Source organism: Neoarius graeffei, chromosome 3 (genome assembly GCF_027579695.1).
Source record: "Neoarius graeffei isolate fNeoGra1 chromosome 3, fNeoGra1.pri, whole genome shotgun sequence".
Classification (NCBI taxonomy): domain Eukaryota; kingdom Metazoa; phylum Chordata; class Actinopteri; order Siluriformes; family Ariidae; genus Neoarius; species Neoarius graeffei.
The window spans coordinates 45,564,390-45,582,347 of NC_083571.1; the positions used below are offsets into that span (position 1 = coordinate 45,564,390).

The 17,958-nt window shown below is 39.2% G+C and overlaps 1 protein-coding gene across 1 annotated transcript in view; it reads right to left on the reverse strand.

Moving 5' to 3' along the window:
- LOC132882558 (serine/threonine-protein kinase MARK1-like) overlaps positions 1-17,958 on the reverse strand; it is a 141,474-nt gene that overhangs the window by 12,213 nt on the left and 111,303 nt on the right. The window contains exons 8-11 of the mRNA XM_060915651.1: positions 15,575-15,694; positions 15,385-15,484; positions 7,919-8,031; positions 2,448-2,625 (exon numbers count right to left, since the gene is read on the reverse strand). Coding sequence (XP_060771634.1) covers positions 2,448-2,625; positions 7,919-8,031; positions 15,385-15,484; positions 15,575-15,694 — 511 coding nt within the window. The remainder of the gene's footprint in view (positions 1-2,447; positions 2,626-7,918; positions 8,032-15,384; positions 15,485-15,574; positions 15,695-17,958) is intronic.

Genomic DNA, 17,958 nt, shown 5'->3' on the forward strand with positions numbered 1-17,958 from the left:
GTTTACCACTCCACTTTATTCTCGTGGGTTCACATACCGCTGCCGTTATTTCCCCCAATCACGAGTTTGTTGGTCTTCCAATATGGCGCAGGGCTTGTTTACTTCCGGTTTCGGGTGACGTCAGTGCAAGGGGTCTATACATCACGCAATCTCATATATGTACCGTATAAGCTCTGATTGGCTACTCTACAACTAGGCTATCAGCTATGATCTCGTTTTCGACTCATTCAGTATCATGCTAGCTGAATGGAATGTATCTGATATCCCACTCAACGCCAGCCAATATTATTTAATTATGTCACTCAGATCCGCGATGCATTTTGTATGAAAAATGCGAGTTTTTCAACACGAGAAGATAAATTTCATATCTTCAAGCAAACGTGTGGTTTTCTTTTTATTATACAGACACATTCACAAACAAAAATTACCCAAATTTATCAAAACAGCTCATCAATTTCCGCACAAGTGACGTATAGAGAATTATGTCACAGTTTTGGTCCTCCATGTCCTGGATGTAGCTTGTATGAAAAATACGAGAGGGATATTTCCCAGTAAAACGCTCATGTAAATTAAAAAAAAAAAAAAATATATATATATATATATATATATATATATATATATATATATATATATATACACACACACACACACACAGCCCTCCACAATTATTGGCACCCTTTGTAAAGATTACTAAAAAGGGTAAAAATTCACCTTTTGAAGTAGCTTCATTGCACACTGAAAAAAATGAGAAAAATCCAACCTTTAATTTTAAATAAATTTATTCAAGATATTTATTATTAAATCCCTCATCAAGAAATAATTATTTTCAACAAAAACACGTGCCACTATTATTGGCACCCCTGGAAATTATAGTCAACACAATGTAACTGAAGCATGTTTCCCATTTAAATTGTACATTTTTGAGTTGACTGGAGTGTGTAGGAACTTTCGAGCTGTAATCCCTGTCTTCCTGTTTCTGTTATGGGGTACAAATATGAGGTGACACAGGGGCCAAATTCCCTTTGTCATCCATCAACACGGGAAAGATAACAGAACACACAAACCAAATGAGGGAGAAGTGTGTTGACCTTCATAAGTCTGGGAACGATTATTTAAACACTACTCACCTGAAAATGTTCATTTCTACTGTTGGGGTAATAATAATAAAAAAGTGGACACCAACTGGAACTGTTACAAACTTACCTGGAAGAGGACCCAAGTTTATTTGCCTACAAATACAGTGAGGAGGAGGGTAAGAGAGGCAAAAAATCCCCAAGGATCACTGTTAGTGAATTACAAGGGAAAGTAAAATTGTGGGGTTTCCAAGTCTCTAAAACCACCATCAGATGCCACCTCCATGCCAACAGATTATTTGGAAGGTTTGCCAGAAAAAAAAGCCTTTTCTCTCAGTTAAGCACAAACATAAGCACCTGAAATTTGCAAAATGCTACTACAACTTTGACTGGAACTGTGTTCTATGGTCTGATGAAACAAAAATGGAGCTTTCTGGTGAAAAACACTCAAGGTGGGTTTGGCGTAAAAAGAAGAATGGCTATAATGAAAAGAATCCGATCCCAATTGTAAAATATGGTGGAAGTTCTGTGATGTTTTGGGGCTGTTTTTCCTCCAAAGGCCCTGGAAACTTTGTTAGGGTACATGGCATCATGGACTCCATGAAATACCAGGACATTTTAAACCAGAATCTGGCTGCTTCTGTCAGGAAACTAAAACTGGGTGGTCACTGGATCTTCCAGCAGGACAATGATCCGAAGCACATGTCCAAATCAACACAAAAATGGCTCGCTGACCACAGAATCAAGCTTCTCCCATGGCCATCTCAGTCCCCTGACCTGAACCCCATTGAAAACCTGTGGGGTGAAGCTGAAGAGGAGAGAGCACAAGAGAGGGCCGAGGACCCCGGATGATCTGGAAAGATTATGTAAAGAGGAATGGTCTCGGATGCCCTGCTCTGTATCTCCAACCTTATAGAATGTTGTAGGAGAGACTCGGTGCTGTTTTACTGGCAAAGGGAGGTTATACAAAGTGTTAAATTCAGGGGTGCCAGTAATAGTGGTACGTGTTTTTTTGTTGAAAATAATAATTTATTGATGAGGGATTTGGTTTTTATTTTCCTGAATAAATTTATTTCAATTAAAGGTTGGGTTTTTCTTATTTTTTCAGTGTGAGATGAAGATACTTCACCAAAAGGTGGATTTTTTCGAACCATTTTACAAATTTTTACAAGGAGTGCCACTTGTGGAGGGCACTGTAAATATTAAATAATCAAATACGATACAAATGATAAAATACATTGAAGTCAAGTAGGAACATGGTAAAGCCATTCACTTATCATGCTGTCCATACTAAAGCAGTCCATATCTGAGAGCAGAGGACACTCAGCATGCTGCACTGACACACAGAGGAAAGCGAAAGCTTTGTTACTTTACTTGGTTTTATGTCATCCCCACCGTGATCGCTAAACCGCCGCTGCTGCTTTTGATTGGCCGATATACTGCGCTGGACTTTGGAGTGTGAAGGGGACTGGCTAGTGCTGGTATTGATGTCACTGGTAGGGCGTGGCCTCGGACAGAGATTGCTGATGGGCACAGACTCAATGCCTTCAATCTCAATAAAAACAAAAACAAAACATGTTTGCTTTTTTCATGTTGCTTTGATGTTCACATAATATAGTACACATTATTATATTTTAAAATATATGATATAAAATAGATAAAAATAAAATAAAAAATATTTTTATGTTATAAAATAGACACTAATAAATAAACTGGAATACTGATGTCAACTGAGTGTAATGACTTTCTCGGCAATGACTCACTCAATGAGCACATACTAGTGCATCTCAAACAATTAGTATATCATGAAAAAGTTCAATATTCTCCAGCAGTTTATTAAGAAAGTGAACATTTAATATATTGTAGACCCATTACACGTAAACCAAAACGTTTCAAGCATTTTTCTATTTTAATTTTGATAATTATGGCCTACAGAAAAAAAAAAAGTTTGCGTAAAACTGTATAAAATACAGTCTATCTCTTGGTCTAGTTCAGTCCACACAACCACAATCACAGGGAAGACTGCTGACTTACCAGTTGGCCAGAAGACGATCATCGACACCCTCCACAAGGAGGGTAAGCCATAGAAGGTCATTGCTGAAAAGGCTGGCTGGAAAAGGTGCACAAGCAACAGGGATGACCACAGCCTTGAGAGGATTGTCAAAAAAAGTCAATATAAGAACTTGGGAGAGCTTCACAAGGAGTGGACTGAGGCTGGTGTCAGTGCATCAAGAGCTATCACGCACAGATGTCTTCAGGAAAGGGGCTACAACTGTCACATTCCTATTATCAAGTCCCTCCTGAACCAGAGACAACGTCAGAAGTGTCTTACCTGGGCTAATCAGAGACAGAACTGGACTGTTGCTCAGTGGTCCAAAGCCTTCTTCAGATGAAAATAAATTTTGCATTTCACTTGGAAATCAAGGTCCTAGAGTCTGGAGGAAGAGTGGAGAGGCACAGAATCCAAAGTGTTTGAAGCCCAGTGTGAAGTTTCCACAGTCTGTGATGATTTGGGGTGCCATGTCATCTGCTGGTGTTGGTCCACTGTGTTTTATCAAGTCCAAAGTCAATGCAGCTGTCTACCAGGAGATTTTAGAGCACTTCATGCTTCCATCTGCTGACAAGCTTTATGGAGATGTCGATTTCTTTTCCAGCAGGACTTAGCACATGCCCACAGTATCAAAACTACTACCAAATGGCTTGCTGACCATGATATTACTGTGCTTGATTGGCCAGCCAACTCGTCTGACCAGAACCCCAGAGAGAATCTATGGGGTATTGTCGAGAGGAAGATGAGAAACACCTGGCCCAAAAATACAGACGCGCTAAAGGCCACTATCAAAGCAACCTGAGCTTCAGTAACACCTCAGCAGCACCACAGGCTGATTGCCTCCATGCCACACCACATTGATGCAGTAATTTGTGGTAAAGAAGCCCCAACCAAGTATTGAGCATGTAAAAGAACATACTTTTCAGAAGTTGGACACTTCTGTATTGTAAATCCTTTTTGGACTGATCTTAGGAAATAGTCGAATAAAAAGAGATGCTAGATTTCTGATTTTCCTAAGCTATATCATCAAAATTAAGCAAAAAAAAAAGGCTTGAAACATTTGACTTTATGTGTAATGAATATAGAAGATATGAAAGGTTACTTGTTTAAATTAAATTATTTAAAAAAGAACTTTTTCACAATATTCAAATTGTTTGCGATGCACTAGTACTGTAGCATCTTGTAAATCTATATGCTATGTGATCCATGTATTCAATGCATGTATTTTCCTTGTTCTACAACTGGTTTAGTTTGGTACTTAATCATGTTAGTGTATTAACTTTGTTAAGCATTTTGAACAACACATAACGGCTCCCAAATTTTCACCACAACAGGAATGTGAAACATATGGTCAGTCTAATAAATGTTCTAATCAGGCTGCCGGATGAATTTAAAATCCTTGTTCCAAGTTAAATTCCTCTTGGGAAATGTAACTGCATTGAAAGATTTGCACTGGGTCATCAATTGGTGGACGGTGACCTGGATACAGACCCAGTAAACTGAACCGAGTGCTTGAGATAATGCTCAGCATGTAACGATTCACCCGATTCATGATTCAATTCGATTCACAATATTGAATGAATGAATGAATGAATGAACCCTTTATTGTCACTACTCACAAGTACCAGCGAAATTGGCCATCAACTCCTCCGTACATATACACATACATACAACTGACAGAGGGGGAGTAGACAGGACAGGAAGACAGGGATGGAAAGAAAAATACAGAGTAACATGAGGAGAGGGGAGGAGAAAAAGCAACCCCCACACTATGCTCCTGTGGGGAGTACAGTGTGGGAACATTAAAAAAACACCTCAGCACATAAGCACAAAATAAGTACACTTTACAACATGAAAACCTGAAACTTGAGGGGTGAGGGGGGTGGGGGGGGTGCGATCAGGGGAGGGGGGTAAGGGGGAGGGGTGGAGGTAACCCAGCGCAAGCAAGCAGCCGTCTGTTCCTGCAGCCATGACGGCGCTGGTCGTGCACCCGCTTGTCACACTGGGGGTAAAAAGCGGCAACCGTGGGAAGTGGGGGAAGGAATGCAAGAGCGTCTCACTGCAGTGATCTTCAGGGGGAGTTGTTGCTCCAGCAACGGCCTTGACCGAGGCCAGTGCTGTCTGAGGGGGCCAAAAGCAGATAAGATTGGGATTGTTTGGTCTTGGGGCGAGTAGACCCATTCTTTTACACGACTACTCTGTTTGTCCATTCTGGTCTCTGAATTGATCCATTTTCCTTTGCAAAGCCAAAAGCTTTTCCATGATGTTATCCATGTTGCGGTTCAAGTTCTAAATAGCCACAGTCTGAGTGCCGACAGCTCTGCCCACTGCTTCAATCATGTCGGGCAGCTTTATGGGGCTTTGAACAGATGTCACCGTTTTCTGATTTCCTCAATAAACCAGGGCAATGCCTAATCCAATCAGCAAAAGACCTGTAATCATGGTTCCGAATAGGTAGATGTCTTCAATGCCCTCCACAGAAAGAACCGCCAGGCACACGACCTGCCACTTCTCCCACGTGTCCATCATGTAGCCAGCTGTGAACATTCCGGCAGGACAGGACGGTTCCCCCAAACCCAGGCTCCTCGTCGAGAAAATTGTGTCAATTGCGTTGAGAGACGAATTTATCAATTACATGATTTTTAGTTTGGAGAGCAGTGCGGAGAGAGTCTCTCAAAAGTATAGACAGACGAGACGAGAGGAGCAAAGCAGGGAAGATAAGGGAGAGGAGAGGGAGAGAAATGCGACCGTGGGTTCATGATTCAATTTTCCTATGATACTTCTGAAAAAAAAAATTATTGAATACATTTTATTCCCAAAAAATACATGTATTTTCTTATTCTTTATCAACTTCTTTATTCCTTTTGTTAAATAAAAAAACCCTTTTGTTTCATTTTCTTAATAAGCAACAATAATTATCTACCCACATCTGTAAAGGTTGGAGGAAAATATAATAGCCTATGAACTAAAATATTAATTTTATTAAAAATGGAAAAGGTTAACAACAATAATAATAATAATAATAATAAGTTAGATTTATATAGCGCCTTTCAAGAAACCCAAGGACGCTTTACAATATAGACAAGGAAAAAATAAAAAAATAAAAAAATAAATAATAAAGGAAAAAAATAATTAAATAAAATAAAAAGTCCACCAAGTAGGGGTCAGGATGTAATTCCCGTGGTGTAGCAGCCACAGTCCCACCAAAAGGCGCATAAAAACGAGTCCCACATCTCCAGCACCGCTGCCGTGACGCCGCCAGCAACATCGCTCGAGCACCACGCCATGGATCCACAAAGCGAGCAGAGAAGCTCCGCCACGCAGAGCGCTGGTGTGTCCCAAACCGCCTGCACAGCCGCCGCGACACCACCGAGCAACATCGCTCGGAACATCACGCCAAGCGTTAAAGCACAGAGCGCTGGACAACCACGATGTAAAATGAGCAATGAGCTCACTGCAGTCCATAGCTGGGAGCACAGGCATCGCCCACAGCGAACCAAGGCCTGGAGGGAACCAACGCCCAAAACTGGGTCCGGAGCTACACCACAACCGGCGGACAAAACACTCAAACAAACATCAAACTACACAAACACACACACAAAAAATAAATAAATAAAATGAAAATAGAAAAAGAAAATAAATAAATAAAAATAAAAAAATTAAAAAAAGTAGGCTTTTTGTACTAAGTTTTATGAACATTAGTACTACCTCCATTTTCTTCAGCTTTCAGCAGGTCTGATTTCTTGTTAAATCTATTTGTACAATCACACAACAGCTCTTTCCCATTTAGATCTTTTTTTTTCTTTTGTGTGGGTTTTGCTCTGTGTTACTTCTGCCTAGGGTGAAGTCACATGTCTCATCTCTCATCTCATTATCTCTAGCCGCTTTATCCTTCTACAGGGTCGCAGGCAAGCTGGAGCCTATCCCAGCTGACTACGGGCGAAAGGCGGGGTACACCCTGGACAAGTCGCCAGGTCATCACAGGGCTGACACAGACACAGACAACCATTCACACTCACATTCACACCTACGGTCAATTTAGAGTCACCAGTTAACCTAACCTGCATGTCTTTGGACTGTGGGGGAAACCGGAGTACCCGGAGGAAACCCACGCGGACACGGGGAGAACATGCAAACTCCACACAGAAAGGCCCTCGCCGGCCCCGGGGCTCGAACCCAGGGCCTTCTTGCTGTGAGGCGACAGCGCTAACCACTACACCACCGTGCTGCCGAAGTCACATGTATTCCTGCTAATATATGTTATTTAGACAGACCTCTGTTGTCTAAACAATGCAATTACAGCGAGGAAAAACTAAGATTCCACAGCCTGATAATCACGACTAATTTTTTATTTCACCGATTCGAATAGTCATAAATTTGTATTGTGATTAATCCGAGAGCTTTGGCTCTCCAAGGACTAACATGATAAGAAAAATCAATAGCACATTTCAGCCCACCTCTGCAATCACTACTGTACTGCATCACCTCAGTGAGTGTGACGGACAGCAAAAACACAACCTGTCTGATATCACAACTTTCTCTAATTATAAGGGTTAGATAGCTGTGTTACAGACAAAATACTTAAATGCTGATCTTATACAAACTAGCCACCTTTACTGCCCAGATTTCTTGGTATGCTTTGTATATTGCTGCATTATAGAAATCTGCTTTTTTTTTTCTCTCTTTGTGTCAAAATACTGAACAATTCATTAATCCACTGTATCCATTATGACACTGACACTCTTCTCAGTGTTGTAACACACATACTGATCTCCTTCTCCTCTTGTGTGCTAACCTCTGGAGGTTTTCTTCCTAATAAGAGATAAGTAGCCATGACGTCATTGTATTTCTGTCCCTTGAGAGCCTCTGTGATTTCATCCTTTGGGAATCCCATAGTCACCATCAGCTCTGAGGAACACAGAGAGCAGAGATGAGCTCCCTCAGCGATCTCTATTCAAAATCACAATTATCGGAGCACTTAAACCTAAAATACTCATACAGATAATGATGAAAGCAAAGAGTTTGAACAATGAAACTACTTAGTGCCTACTAGATTGTTCTTTACTATAATTATGGTCATATATGAAATACTCCCAGAGAAACACTACAATACAATTCATCTCACTCCATATGAACAAATGATTGTCATGGATCACCAGAAGATGGTGGAAACACACCACACACACAGACTCCTAAAAACAACAGAAATACTTCTGAAATCATGCAATCCACCAGGACTCTAATCGAATAAGTATGTAATTCAATAATAATCAAGGTTTCATGAAATCCACGTGAACGCTGTAATTCAATAGTCATCCTACCACAGAAATCTTAATGCACCTAGATTTTCTTGTGTAAGTGAATATGTGACCACAAACAGTGAATCTGAAATAAGAGTGTCAGAAGTTGTATTATGCATTATATTCTGAATAAAACCCTGCACATGATACAACCCCGATTCCAAAAAAGTTGGGACAAAGTACAAATTGTAAATAAAAATGGAATGCAATGATGTGGAAGTTTCAAAATTCCATATTTTATTCAGAATAGAACACAGATGACATATCAAATGTTTAAACTGAGAAAATGTATCATTTAAAGAGAAAAATTAGGTGATTTTAAATTTCATGACAACAACACATCTCAAAAAAGTTGGGACAAGGCCATGTTTACCACTGTGAGACATCCCCTTTTCTCTTTACAACAGTCTGTAAACATCTGGGGACTGAGGAGACAAGTTGCTCAAGTTTAGGGATAGGAATGTTAACCCATTCTTGTCTAATGTAGGATTCTAGTTGCTCAACTGTCTGAGGTCTTTTTTGTCGTATCTTCCGTTTTATGATGTGCCAAATGTTTTCTATGGGTGAAAGATCTGGACTGCAGGCTGGCCAGTTCAGTACCCGGACCCTTCTTCTACACAGCCATGATGCTGTAATTGATGCAGTATGTGGTTTGGCATTGTCATGTTGGAAAATGCAAGGTCTTCCCTGAAAGAGACGTCGTCTGGATGGGAGCATATGTTGCTCTAGAACCTGGATATACCTTTCAGCATTGATGGTGTCTTTCCAGATGTGTAAGCTGCCCATGCCACACGCCCTAATGCAACCCCATACCATCAGAGATGCAGGCTTCTGAACTGAGCGCTGATAACAACTTGGGTCGCCCTTCTCCTCTTTAGTCCGAATGACACGGCGTCCCTGATTTACATAAAGAACTTCAAATTTTGATTCGTCTGACCACAGAACAGTTTTCCACTTTGCCACAGTCCATTTTAAATGAGCCTTGGCCCAGAGAAGACGTCTGCGCTTCTCGATCATGTTTAGATACAGCTTCTTCTTTGAACTATAGAGTTTTAGCTGGCAACGGCGGATGGCACGGTGAATTGTGTTCACAGATAATGTTCTCTGGAAATATTCCTGAGCCCATTTTGTGATTTCCAATACAGAAGCATGCCTGTATGTGATGCAGTGCTGTCTAAGGGCCTGAAGATCACGGGCACTCAGTATGGTTTTCCGGCCTTGACCCTTATGCACAGAGATTCTTCCAGATTCTCTGAATCTTTTGATGATGATATGCACTGTAGATGATGATATGTTCAAACTGTTTGCAATTTTACACTGTCGAACTCCTTTCTGATATTGCTCCACTATTTGTCGGCGCAGAATTAGGGGGATTGGTGATCGTCTTCCCATCTTTACTTCTGAGAGCCGCTGCCACTCCAAGATGCTCTTTTTATACCCAGTCATGTTAATGACCTATTGCCAATTGACCTAATGAGTTGCAATTTGGTCCTCCAGCTGTTCCTTTTTTGTACCTTTAACTTTTCCAGCCTCTTATTGCCCTGTCCCAACTTTTTTGAGATGTGTTGCTGTCATGAAATTTCAAATGAGCCAATATTTGGCATGAAATTTCAAAATGTCTCACTTTCGACATTTGATATGTTGTCTATGTTCTATTGTGAATACAATATCAGTTTTTGAGATTTGTAAATTATTGCATTCCGTTTTTATTTACAATTTGTACTTTGTCCCAACTTTTTTGGAATCGGGGTTGTACAAGGACAGTAAACACTGGATAATTAATGCTTTATTCCATTACTTGATGATTTGAATGCTATTTCTGCAAACATTCTCTACTTGCAGATGTTTCTTTTTTAAAACTTGAGCCCTTATAATCGCAGCAGCTTTCTCTCTGTACATATACACTGTATGTGTACGTTTAAAGAGTGATGATGGATGATGCTAGTGCCTGAACCTGACACACTTCTACTGCCTGATTTATCTTGATGTGCTACTTTTGCTTAGAGCTTTTTGCACTTATAACTAACCTCCTGCTGTTGTGGATAGCCTCATATGGATACTCTAAAGATTTGACCTTCCCTAAAACAGTTTATGCTCAAGATTCCCCTTTGCTTCAGTAGATCATTTGACCTTGATACTGTAGACTCATTAGGGATCCAAATCTACATCTGGATGACATCTGTTCAAATGACATTCCTTTTTTAAATTGAAAACTAGTCATCCTTTATCCACTGAAGCTATAATGTCTGAAAATCATGACCATCAAAGTCTTAAGAACAGATTCTAGCATACTGGATATTTCTTAGGATATTGTGACATGATCTAGTACACAAGTTGTCAACTCTGATCCTGGCGTACCCCCTGTCCTACACATTTCAGTGTTTTTCCTGCTCCTAACAAGTAATCAGCTATTTAAGAATTGAAGTACAATTATTTAACAATTTAACTACAATGCGCAGAAGTATTGTGGTGAAGTAATATCCCAGTAATAAGAGTTATACATGAATTGTAGTATTTGGGACAGAGTAATCAGGAAGAAAAATCTGCTACATCAATGTCCTGACCGACAGTATAACATTCTGATTAATCTGTAGTATGAGAGTGTTGTACACTAAAAAAAAAATTAGTCAAGCCAACTTAAAAATGTAACGGAACCTGCTGCCAAAGGATTTTGAGTAAACTCAACTCCGGGCCAAATAGTTGTGCTGACTTGCGCTTTTAAGTCGACACAGATGAGTATTTTATGTTGACCTTACTTTATTTAGCAAGTTCAGTGCATTCAAATTGTGATGTTGAAATAAATTGAAATAATCATTCCAATTAACTTGGAAAAGCAAGTTGGCACAAAAAACATTAAGTTATTCTAAATTATTCTTTTTTGGGGGCTTTTTCCACCTTTATTGGATAGGACAGTGTAGAGACAGGAAATGAGCAGGAGAGAGACAGGGAGGGATTAGGAAATGACCTCGGGTCGGAATTGAACCCAGGTCCCCGGATTTATGGTATGGTGCCTTATCCACCTGAGCCACAACGCCCCAAAATGTTTTTTTTTTAAGTTCACATAGAAGAGTATTTTACAGAGCCTAATCTAGGAATTTGAAAATAGGGGACAGATCCCTCACTAGTTGTAGAAACAGGGGACAGAAAATATTAGCATGGGTAAAAATATCCCTCATTTGTTCCAGTTAGTGGGGACAGAAAAATAAGTAATACATTGGCAGATATTTTCAAGAGTACATCTATAAACAGAACAGTTTTATTAATAAAACTAAATGCATGTAACAAACTTTCATATCAGATGTTAATCTATATAATATCATAATTATGGCACTATACTGTACATATCCTTTAATAGAGTGATATGAAAACCATATCAGCAAACACTTATCCACAGTTTATAGTATTGCACAAACATTATGATCAGATCTGAACTTTAAAAATGTAAAGATTTTAGATCAAAAACTATATGAAGCATTATATACTGCAAAACCTTACAAATATGACTAGTTTTCTGTTATATGACTAGGTTACTGTTTTACTATAAATCATGTGACTAGCCTATTTTTACCAATTTGACCACCAGTAGTATAATGTTGCATTTCAAATATGACTAGGTTAATATTACATCATTTGATATAGTTAAGTCTAAAATCCATGTAGTCTTGCCACTATTAATTAATAATAAGATGAAAAATCTGACTTTCTGAAGAAAATAAAATCACGATCAAATATTTAAAAACGCTATCATATTTGTTTTGTTCAGACCACCTTTCATGAAAGTGAAAAACAATCTACCTATGTTTAAACTAGATTTTGACATAAATGACTGGAGATAATCTCAAAATTCAGACTTCCTAAAAAGTATATCATCTCTATCATTTACAATCTTACAGTACCTACAATTACACAAGAACATATTAAATATATTTCATAATATTTTTAAGTAAAACTTACATAATACCAAACATTATCAAACTAATTGTATATTGGCATTAGGAAAATAATATCAAATTCAAACTTCAAAAACCATTATCAATCAGAATCAAATGACTTAGTATGTCTTCACACTGTCACATAATTACTCTAAGATCATATTTGTACACAAACTTATATATGTCTTATATATCAACTAAGCACCTTTACTATTTGAATATGATTAATAACATAATACTCACTTCTGTGTCGCTTCTGTGTCTTTGTTTTGTTCCCTTTTTTCTTTTTTCGTCCAAAGGTCTTTCAACGTGACCACGCGTTTTGACATTGTTATGTTTGGATGAGACAGAACGATATGCCATGTGCTTTTGGGTATTTTTAAAACACTTCACACGATTGGTTGAGATACACTGTTTTCCGGTTCAGTGACCAATGATATAATAGTTCACAAAACTGTTTTACCCGCTAAATAAACCATTCAGAATACTTCGGTCCTTTCCAATATTTTCCGATTGGTGTGTAAACAACGCTATATTTACCGCAGTGCTTGCTAGCTGGTGCTGACAAATTGATATGCACAAGATTCAGTAAAACGCGACTACACGCTCTCTACTTATACAGTTAGGTCCATATATATTTGGACACTGACACAAATTTTGTGTTTTTACCTGTTTACTGAAACATATTCAGGTTATAGTTATATAATGGGCATGGACAAAGTCCAGACTTTCAGCTTTCATTTGAGGGTATCCACATTAAAATTGGATGAAGGGTTTAGGAGTTTCAGCTCCTTAACATGTGGCACCCTGTTTATAAAGGGACCAAAAGTAATTGGACAATTGACTCAAAGGCTATTTCATGGGCAGGTGTGGGCAATTCCTTCGTTATGTCATTCTCAATTAAGCAGATAAAAGGCCTGGAGTTGATTTGAGGTGTGGTGCTTGCATTTGGAAGATTTTTCTGTGAAGAAAACATGCGGTCAAAGGAGCTCTCCATGCAGGTGAAACAAGCCATCCTTAAGCTGCGAAAACAGAAAAAACCCATCCGAGAAATTGCTACAATATTAGGAGTGGCAAAATCTACAGTTTGGTACATCCTGAGAAAGAAGGAAAGCACTGGTGAACTCATCAATGCAAAAAGACCTGGACGCCCACAGAAGTCAACAGTGGTGGATGATCGCAGAATAATTTCCATGGTGAAGAGAAACCCCTTCACAACAGCCAACCAAGTGAACAACACTCTCCAGGAGGTAGGCCTATCAATATCCAAATCTACCATAAAGAGAAGACTGTATGAAAGTAAATACAGAGGGTTCACTGCACGGTGCAAGCCACTCATAAGCCTCAAGAATAAAAAGGCTAGATTGGACTTTGCTAAAAAACATCTAAAAAAGCCAGCACAGTTCTGGAAGAACATTCTTTGGACAGATGAAACCAAGATCAACCTCTACCAGAATGATGAAAAGAAAAAAGTATGGTGAAGGCGTGGTACAGCTCATACTCAAAGCATACCACATCATCTGTAAAACACGGTGGAGGCAGTGTGATGGCTTGGGCATGCATGGCTGCCAGTGGCACTGGGTCACTAGTGTTTATTGATGATGTGACACAGGACAGAAGCCGCCGGATGAATTCTGAGGTATTCAGAGACATACTGTGTGCTCAAATCCAGCCAAACTGATTGGTCGGCGTTTCATAATACAGATGGACAATGACCTAAAACATAAAGCCAAAGCAACCCAGGAGTTTATTAAAGCAAAGAAGTGGAATATTCTTGAATGGCCAAGTCAGTCACCTGATCTCAACCCAATTGAGCATGCATTTCACTTGTTAAAGACTAAACTTCAGACAGAAAGGCCCACAAACAAACAGCAACTGAAAACCGCTGCAGTAAAGGCCTGGCAGAGCATTAAAAAGGAGGAAACACAGCATCTGGTGACGTCCATGAGTTCAAGACTTCAGGCAGTCATTGCCAACAAAGGGTTTTCAACCAAGTATTAGAAATGAAAATTTTATTTACAATTATTTAATTTGTCCAATTACTTTTGAGCCCCTGAAATGAAGGGATTGTGTTTAAAAAATGCTTTAGTTCCTCACATTTTTATGCAATCATTTTGTTCAACCCACTGAATTAAAGCTAAAAGTCTGAACTTCAACTGCATCTGAATTGTTTTGTTCAAAATTCATTGTGGTTATGTACAGAACCAAAATTAGAAAAATGTTGTCTCTGTCCAAATATTTATGGACCTAACTGTAAATGTGCGACACAATGAATAGATATGCGATATCACTCTCGTGCCCAAAAAGTGGATGTGCGACAGACAGATAAAAAACGTGTATTATCGCGTATTACACGCCCTAGATTAGGCTCTGTTTTATGTTGAGTTGCCTTGACTTGCCTTTAGAAGTTCAGTCCAACAAACTGTTTAGTTGAAATAAATTGAAATAATAATGCCAATTAACTTAGAAGAGCAAGTTGGCACATCATGGTTCTAAGTTGAGTTTACTCAAAATCCTTTGGCAGCAGGTTGCGTTACATTTTTAAGTTGGCTTGACTTTTTTTTTTTACAATGATTTAGTGTGCATTACATTTTTTAGTTAACACAAACCTCTCAACACTTAAGTTCTACTTCACTTTGCCTATTATTACACAAACAGAAACAAATACCGACATACAAGGAGGGAATTCCCTGGCCTCTGTTGAGGAAAGCTTAGTCTGTACTCCTGTACAACGTCTCGTGTCAGTTTCCACGGACTTCTCACTCCACCCGACCGTTGAAACTTTCGAACTTGTGAAGTGCGCATGCGCAGTGGCATCGGTTAAGGGGCGTCAATCAGCACTTGAATATATAAGTTCACTTAACTTAATTTTCCAATTCCTATGAACTTGTGGTGAAGGAAAGGCGTCTCAACTATTTTTTTTTAGTTACTTGAACAATTAGAAGGGAAATTTGTTCATTCAACTTAGCATCCTTTTTTCATTCAACAATTTTGCAAGTTACATTTTTTACAGTGTAGCAGGCATTTACCGATCCTTTTACTGTCACTGAAATCAGGCTCTGGTTCCGTATAAGGCTGCAGCTGCTCATCGTCATGGCCCACGTTCATCCATTTATCCTTCATGATTTGCTAAAAAAAGTCATACCAACCACAAACAGTAAACAAATAGTAATAAGGATTTGTTAATAAAGAAACAAATAAAAAGAACAGGAACGTTACCTCTAAACTGCCCCGTTTGATGGGGTTCAGCACCAACAGCCTCTTAAGCAGGTTCTCACAGTCTGTGGACATGTAGAAAGGGATACGGTACTTTCCTCTCAACACTCTCTCTCTCAGCTCCTAATAGACAACAGACAAGCCCAAAAGAGCTCAAGGACGCATGATAATAATAACAATAGGTCAGAAGGTGTGCATTATGTCTGAATAACAGTGCAGCTCAGAAAGTAGTTCCAGCTGTAACATGAACGATAAGTTAATATTAATGCGCTCACTCTACAGAAATACTATTGTTTCTATCTAGGCTGTTTCACAATCATGAAGAAGAAGAAGAACAACAACAACTTTATTCATCACATGCTTGTGAAATTCCTCTCTGTATTTAACCCATCTGAAGCAGTGAACACACACATGCACACACACATGAGCAATGAGCACACACACATACCCAGAGCAGTGGGCAGCCATGCTAACAGCATCCAGGGAGCAGTTGGGAGTTAGGTGCCTCGCTCAAGGTGAATCATGGTTGTCTTTTTGAATAACACCAACTAACTCCTGCGACTAGGTCCAGTATATATATGTGTGCATATATATATATATATATATATATATATATATATATATATATATATATCTATCACGGGCGATTGCTCTAAGACAACAAGGGAGGCTCAGCCTCCTCTAAAAATGCCCTTATAACTTTAATGTGTGCGTGAGTTTCTCCCCCTTGTGACAGCGTGATGCAGCGCAGCCTCAGTGCACTTCAATGGCATTTGGGAGCTATGCGCTTTTCAATCTCAAAATGCAAGACGATTATTGGACAAATACTGCGAAAATGCCCGCCTACGGACTCCCACGGACTCCCAGCCTCAGTGCACTTCAATGGCATTTGGGAGCTATGCGCTTTTCAATCTCAAAATGCAAGACGGTTATTGGACAAATACTGCGAAAACGCCCGCCCACGGACTCCGAGCCTCACATGGGAGGGACATGGCAGTTTCCGCGAGGAGACTGGTGATTGGTGAAAGCGGCCGGATATTTTCTTTGATTGACAGCTCGTTTCAAATATAGACAGGCAGCGGTGAATCTCAGTTCAGTCCCATGCGGATTCGCAAGTGCTGTGGTGTATTGTAAGAGATCAGCTTACATTTCGATTTCATTCATTACATACGGTTTCTACCAGCTTTTTTAGTTTGTATATATTTTCATTGTAAATAAAGTGTAAATATAGTGTTGTCAGGTTTGCTATCTTAGTTCCAGAAATTTCGTTTATTTGAGTGATTGAACTTGAACTTGAGGGGGCTAGTCAGCTAGCAAGAAAGCTGCGCACGGATGCCAAGCATTGCTGATTTAATTTTGGCGAAGCCATTTGCCAGTCTTCCTTTCGAGGAAAAAATTAAAATTAAAGAGACCAACGCCTCAAATTGACTTGGTGAAAAAGGTAGGGAATAATACTCATTCCTTTCAGCTCTCCTGGTACGGGAAAGTGAATTGGCTAACAGCAAGTGACCCACATCAACAACAGTAAATAGGCTACTTTAGTAATATGTCATGGATGGACCAAAAATATAGAATCTATTTAAAATGTTTATGCTGATTATATTATATTGGAATATATATTTTTCTGGATATGAATTAAACACAGCTACAATTTGGAAAACATTTTTAAACAAAAACACAGCCGAGAACATTTCACACTACATACCTGGATTAAAAGTGAAGGGTTATCAAAATTGTCAATAAAACATTTCTCAGTCAAAATAAGTAAAATATAGGGAAAGTGTCATTGAATGAAATGTGTGTCACCCAGCTCTATGTTTGGCTCCCCAAGGTCAGTGCTTGTGCCTATTCCAGAACACTCTGCTGTTACTGCTGAGGTTCCTGACAAAGAGCTGCTTTCAATAATGATCAATTTTTAAACAACATGCCACAATTTTAAAATATAAAATGTTAAAATATACCCCCCCCCCCCCCCCCAACACCACCATCATGTATATTGGACAGTAGGCTAATGGGCCAAAAGAACCTGTTATTTCACAGTTTGTGACCCTGCCAACAATCAGCCAGATCAGAGGCAAGAGTATGGGCAAAATTTATGTTTTTTCTTTTAAAATCTGGAAATATCGTAACCGACCAGCCTCCCCTGTTTGAAAGACTACCAGCCGCCACTGATATATATATATACAGGGTGCGATTTGTCAAAAAACCAGAAGGGGGGATGTTTTTTTTTTTTTTTTAATCATGAAACGTCACAAAATTAAGGTAACAATAGGCTAACAGCTCAATAACATCCGATGATATCAAATGAATAACACTAAATGAAAACGAACACATCTTCCTATCTCTCTGACTAAATACACGAACACTAACACACAACAAAGTTCGCA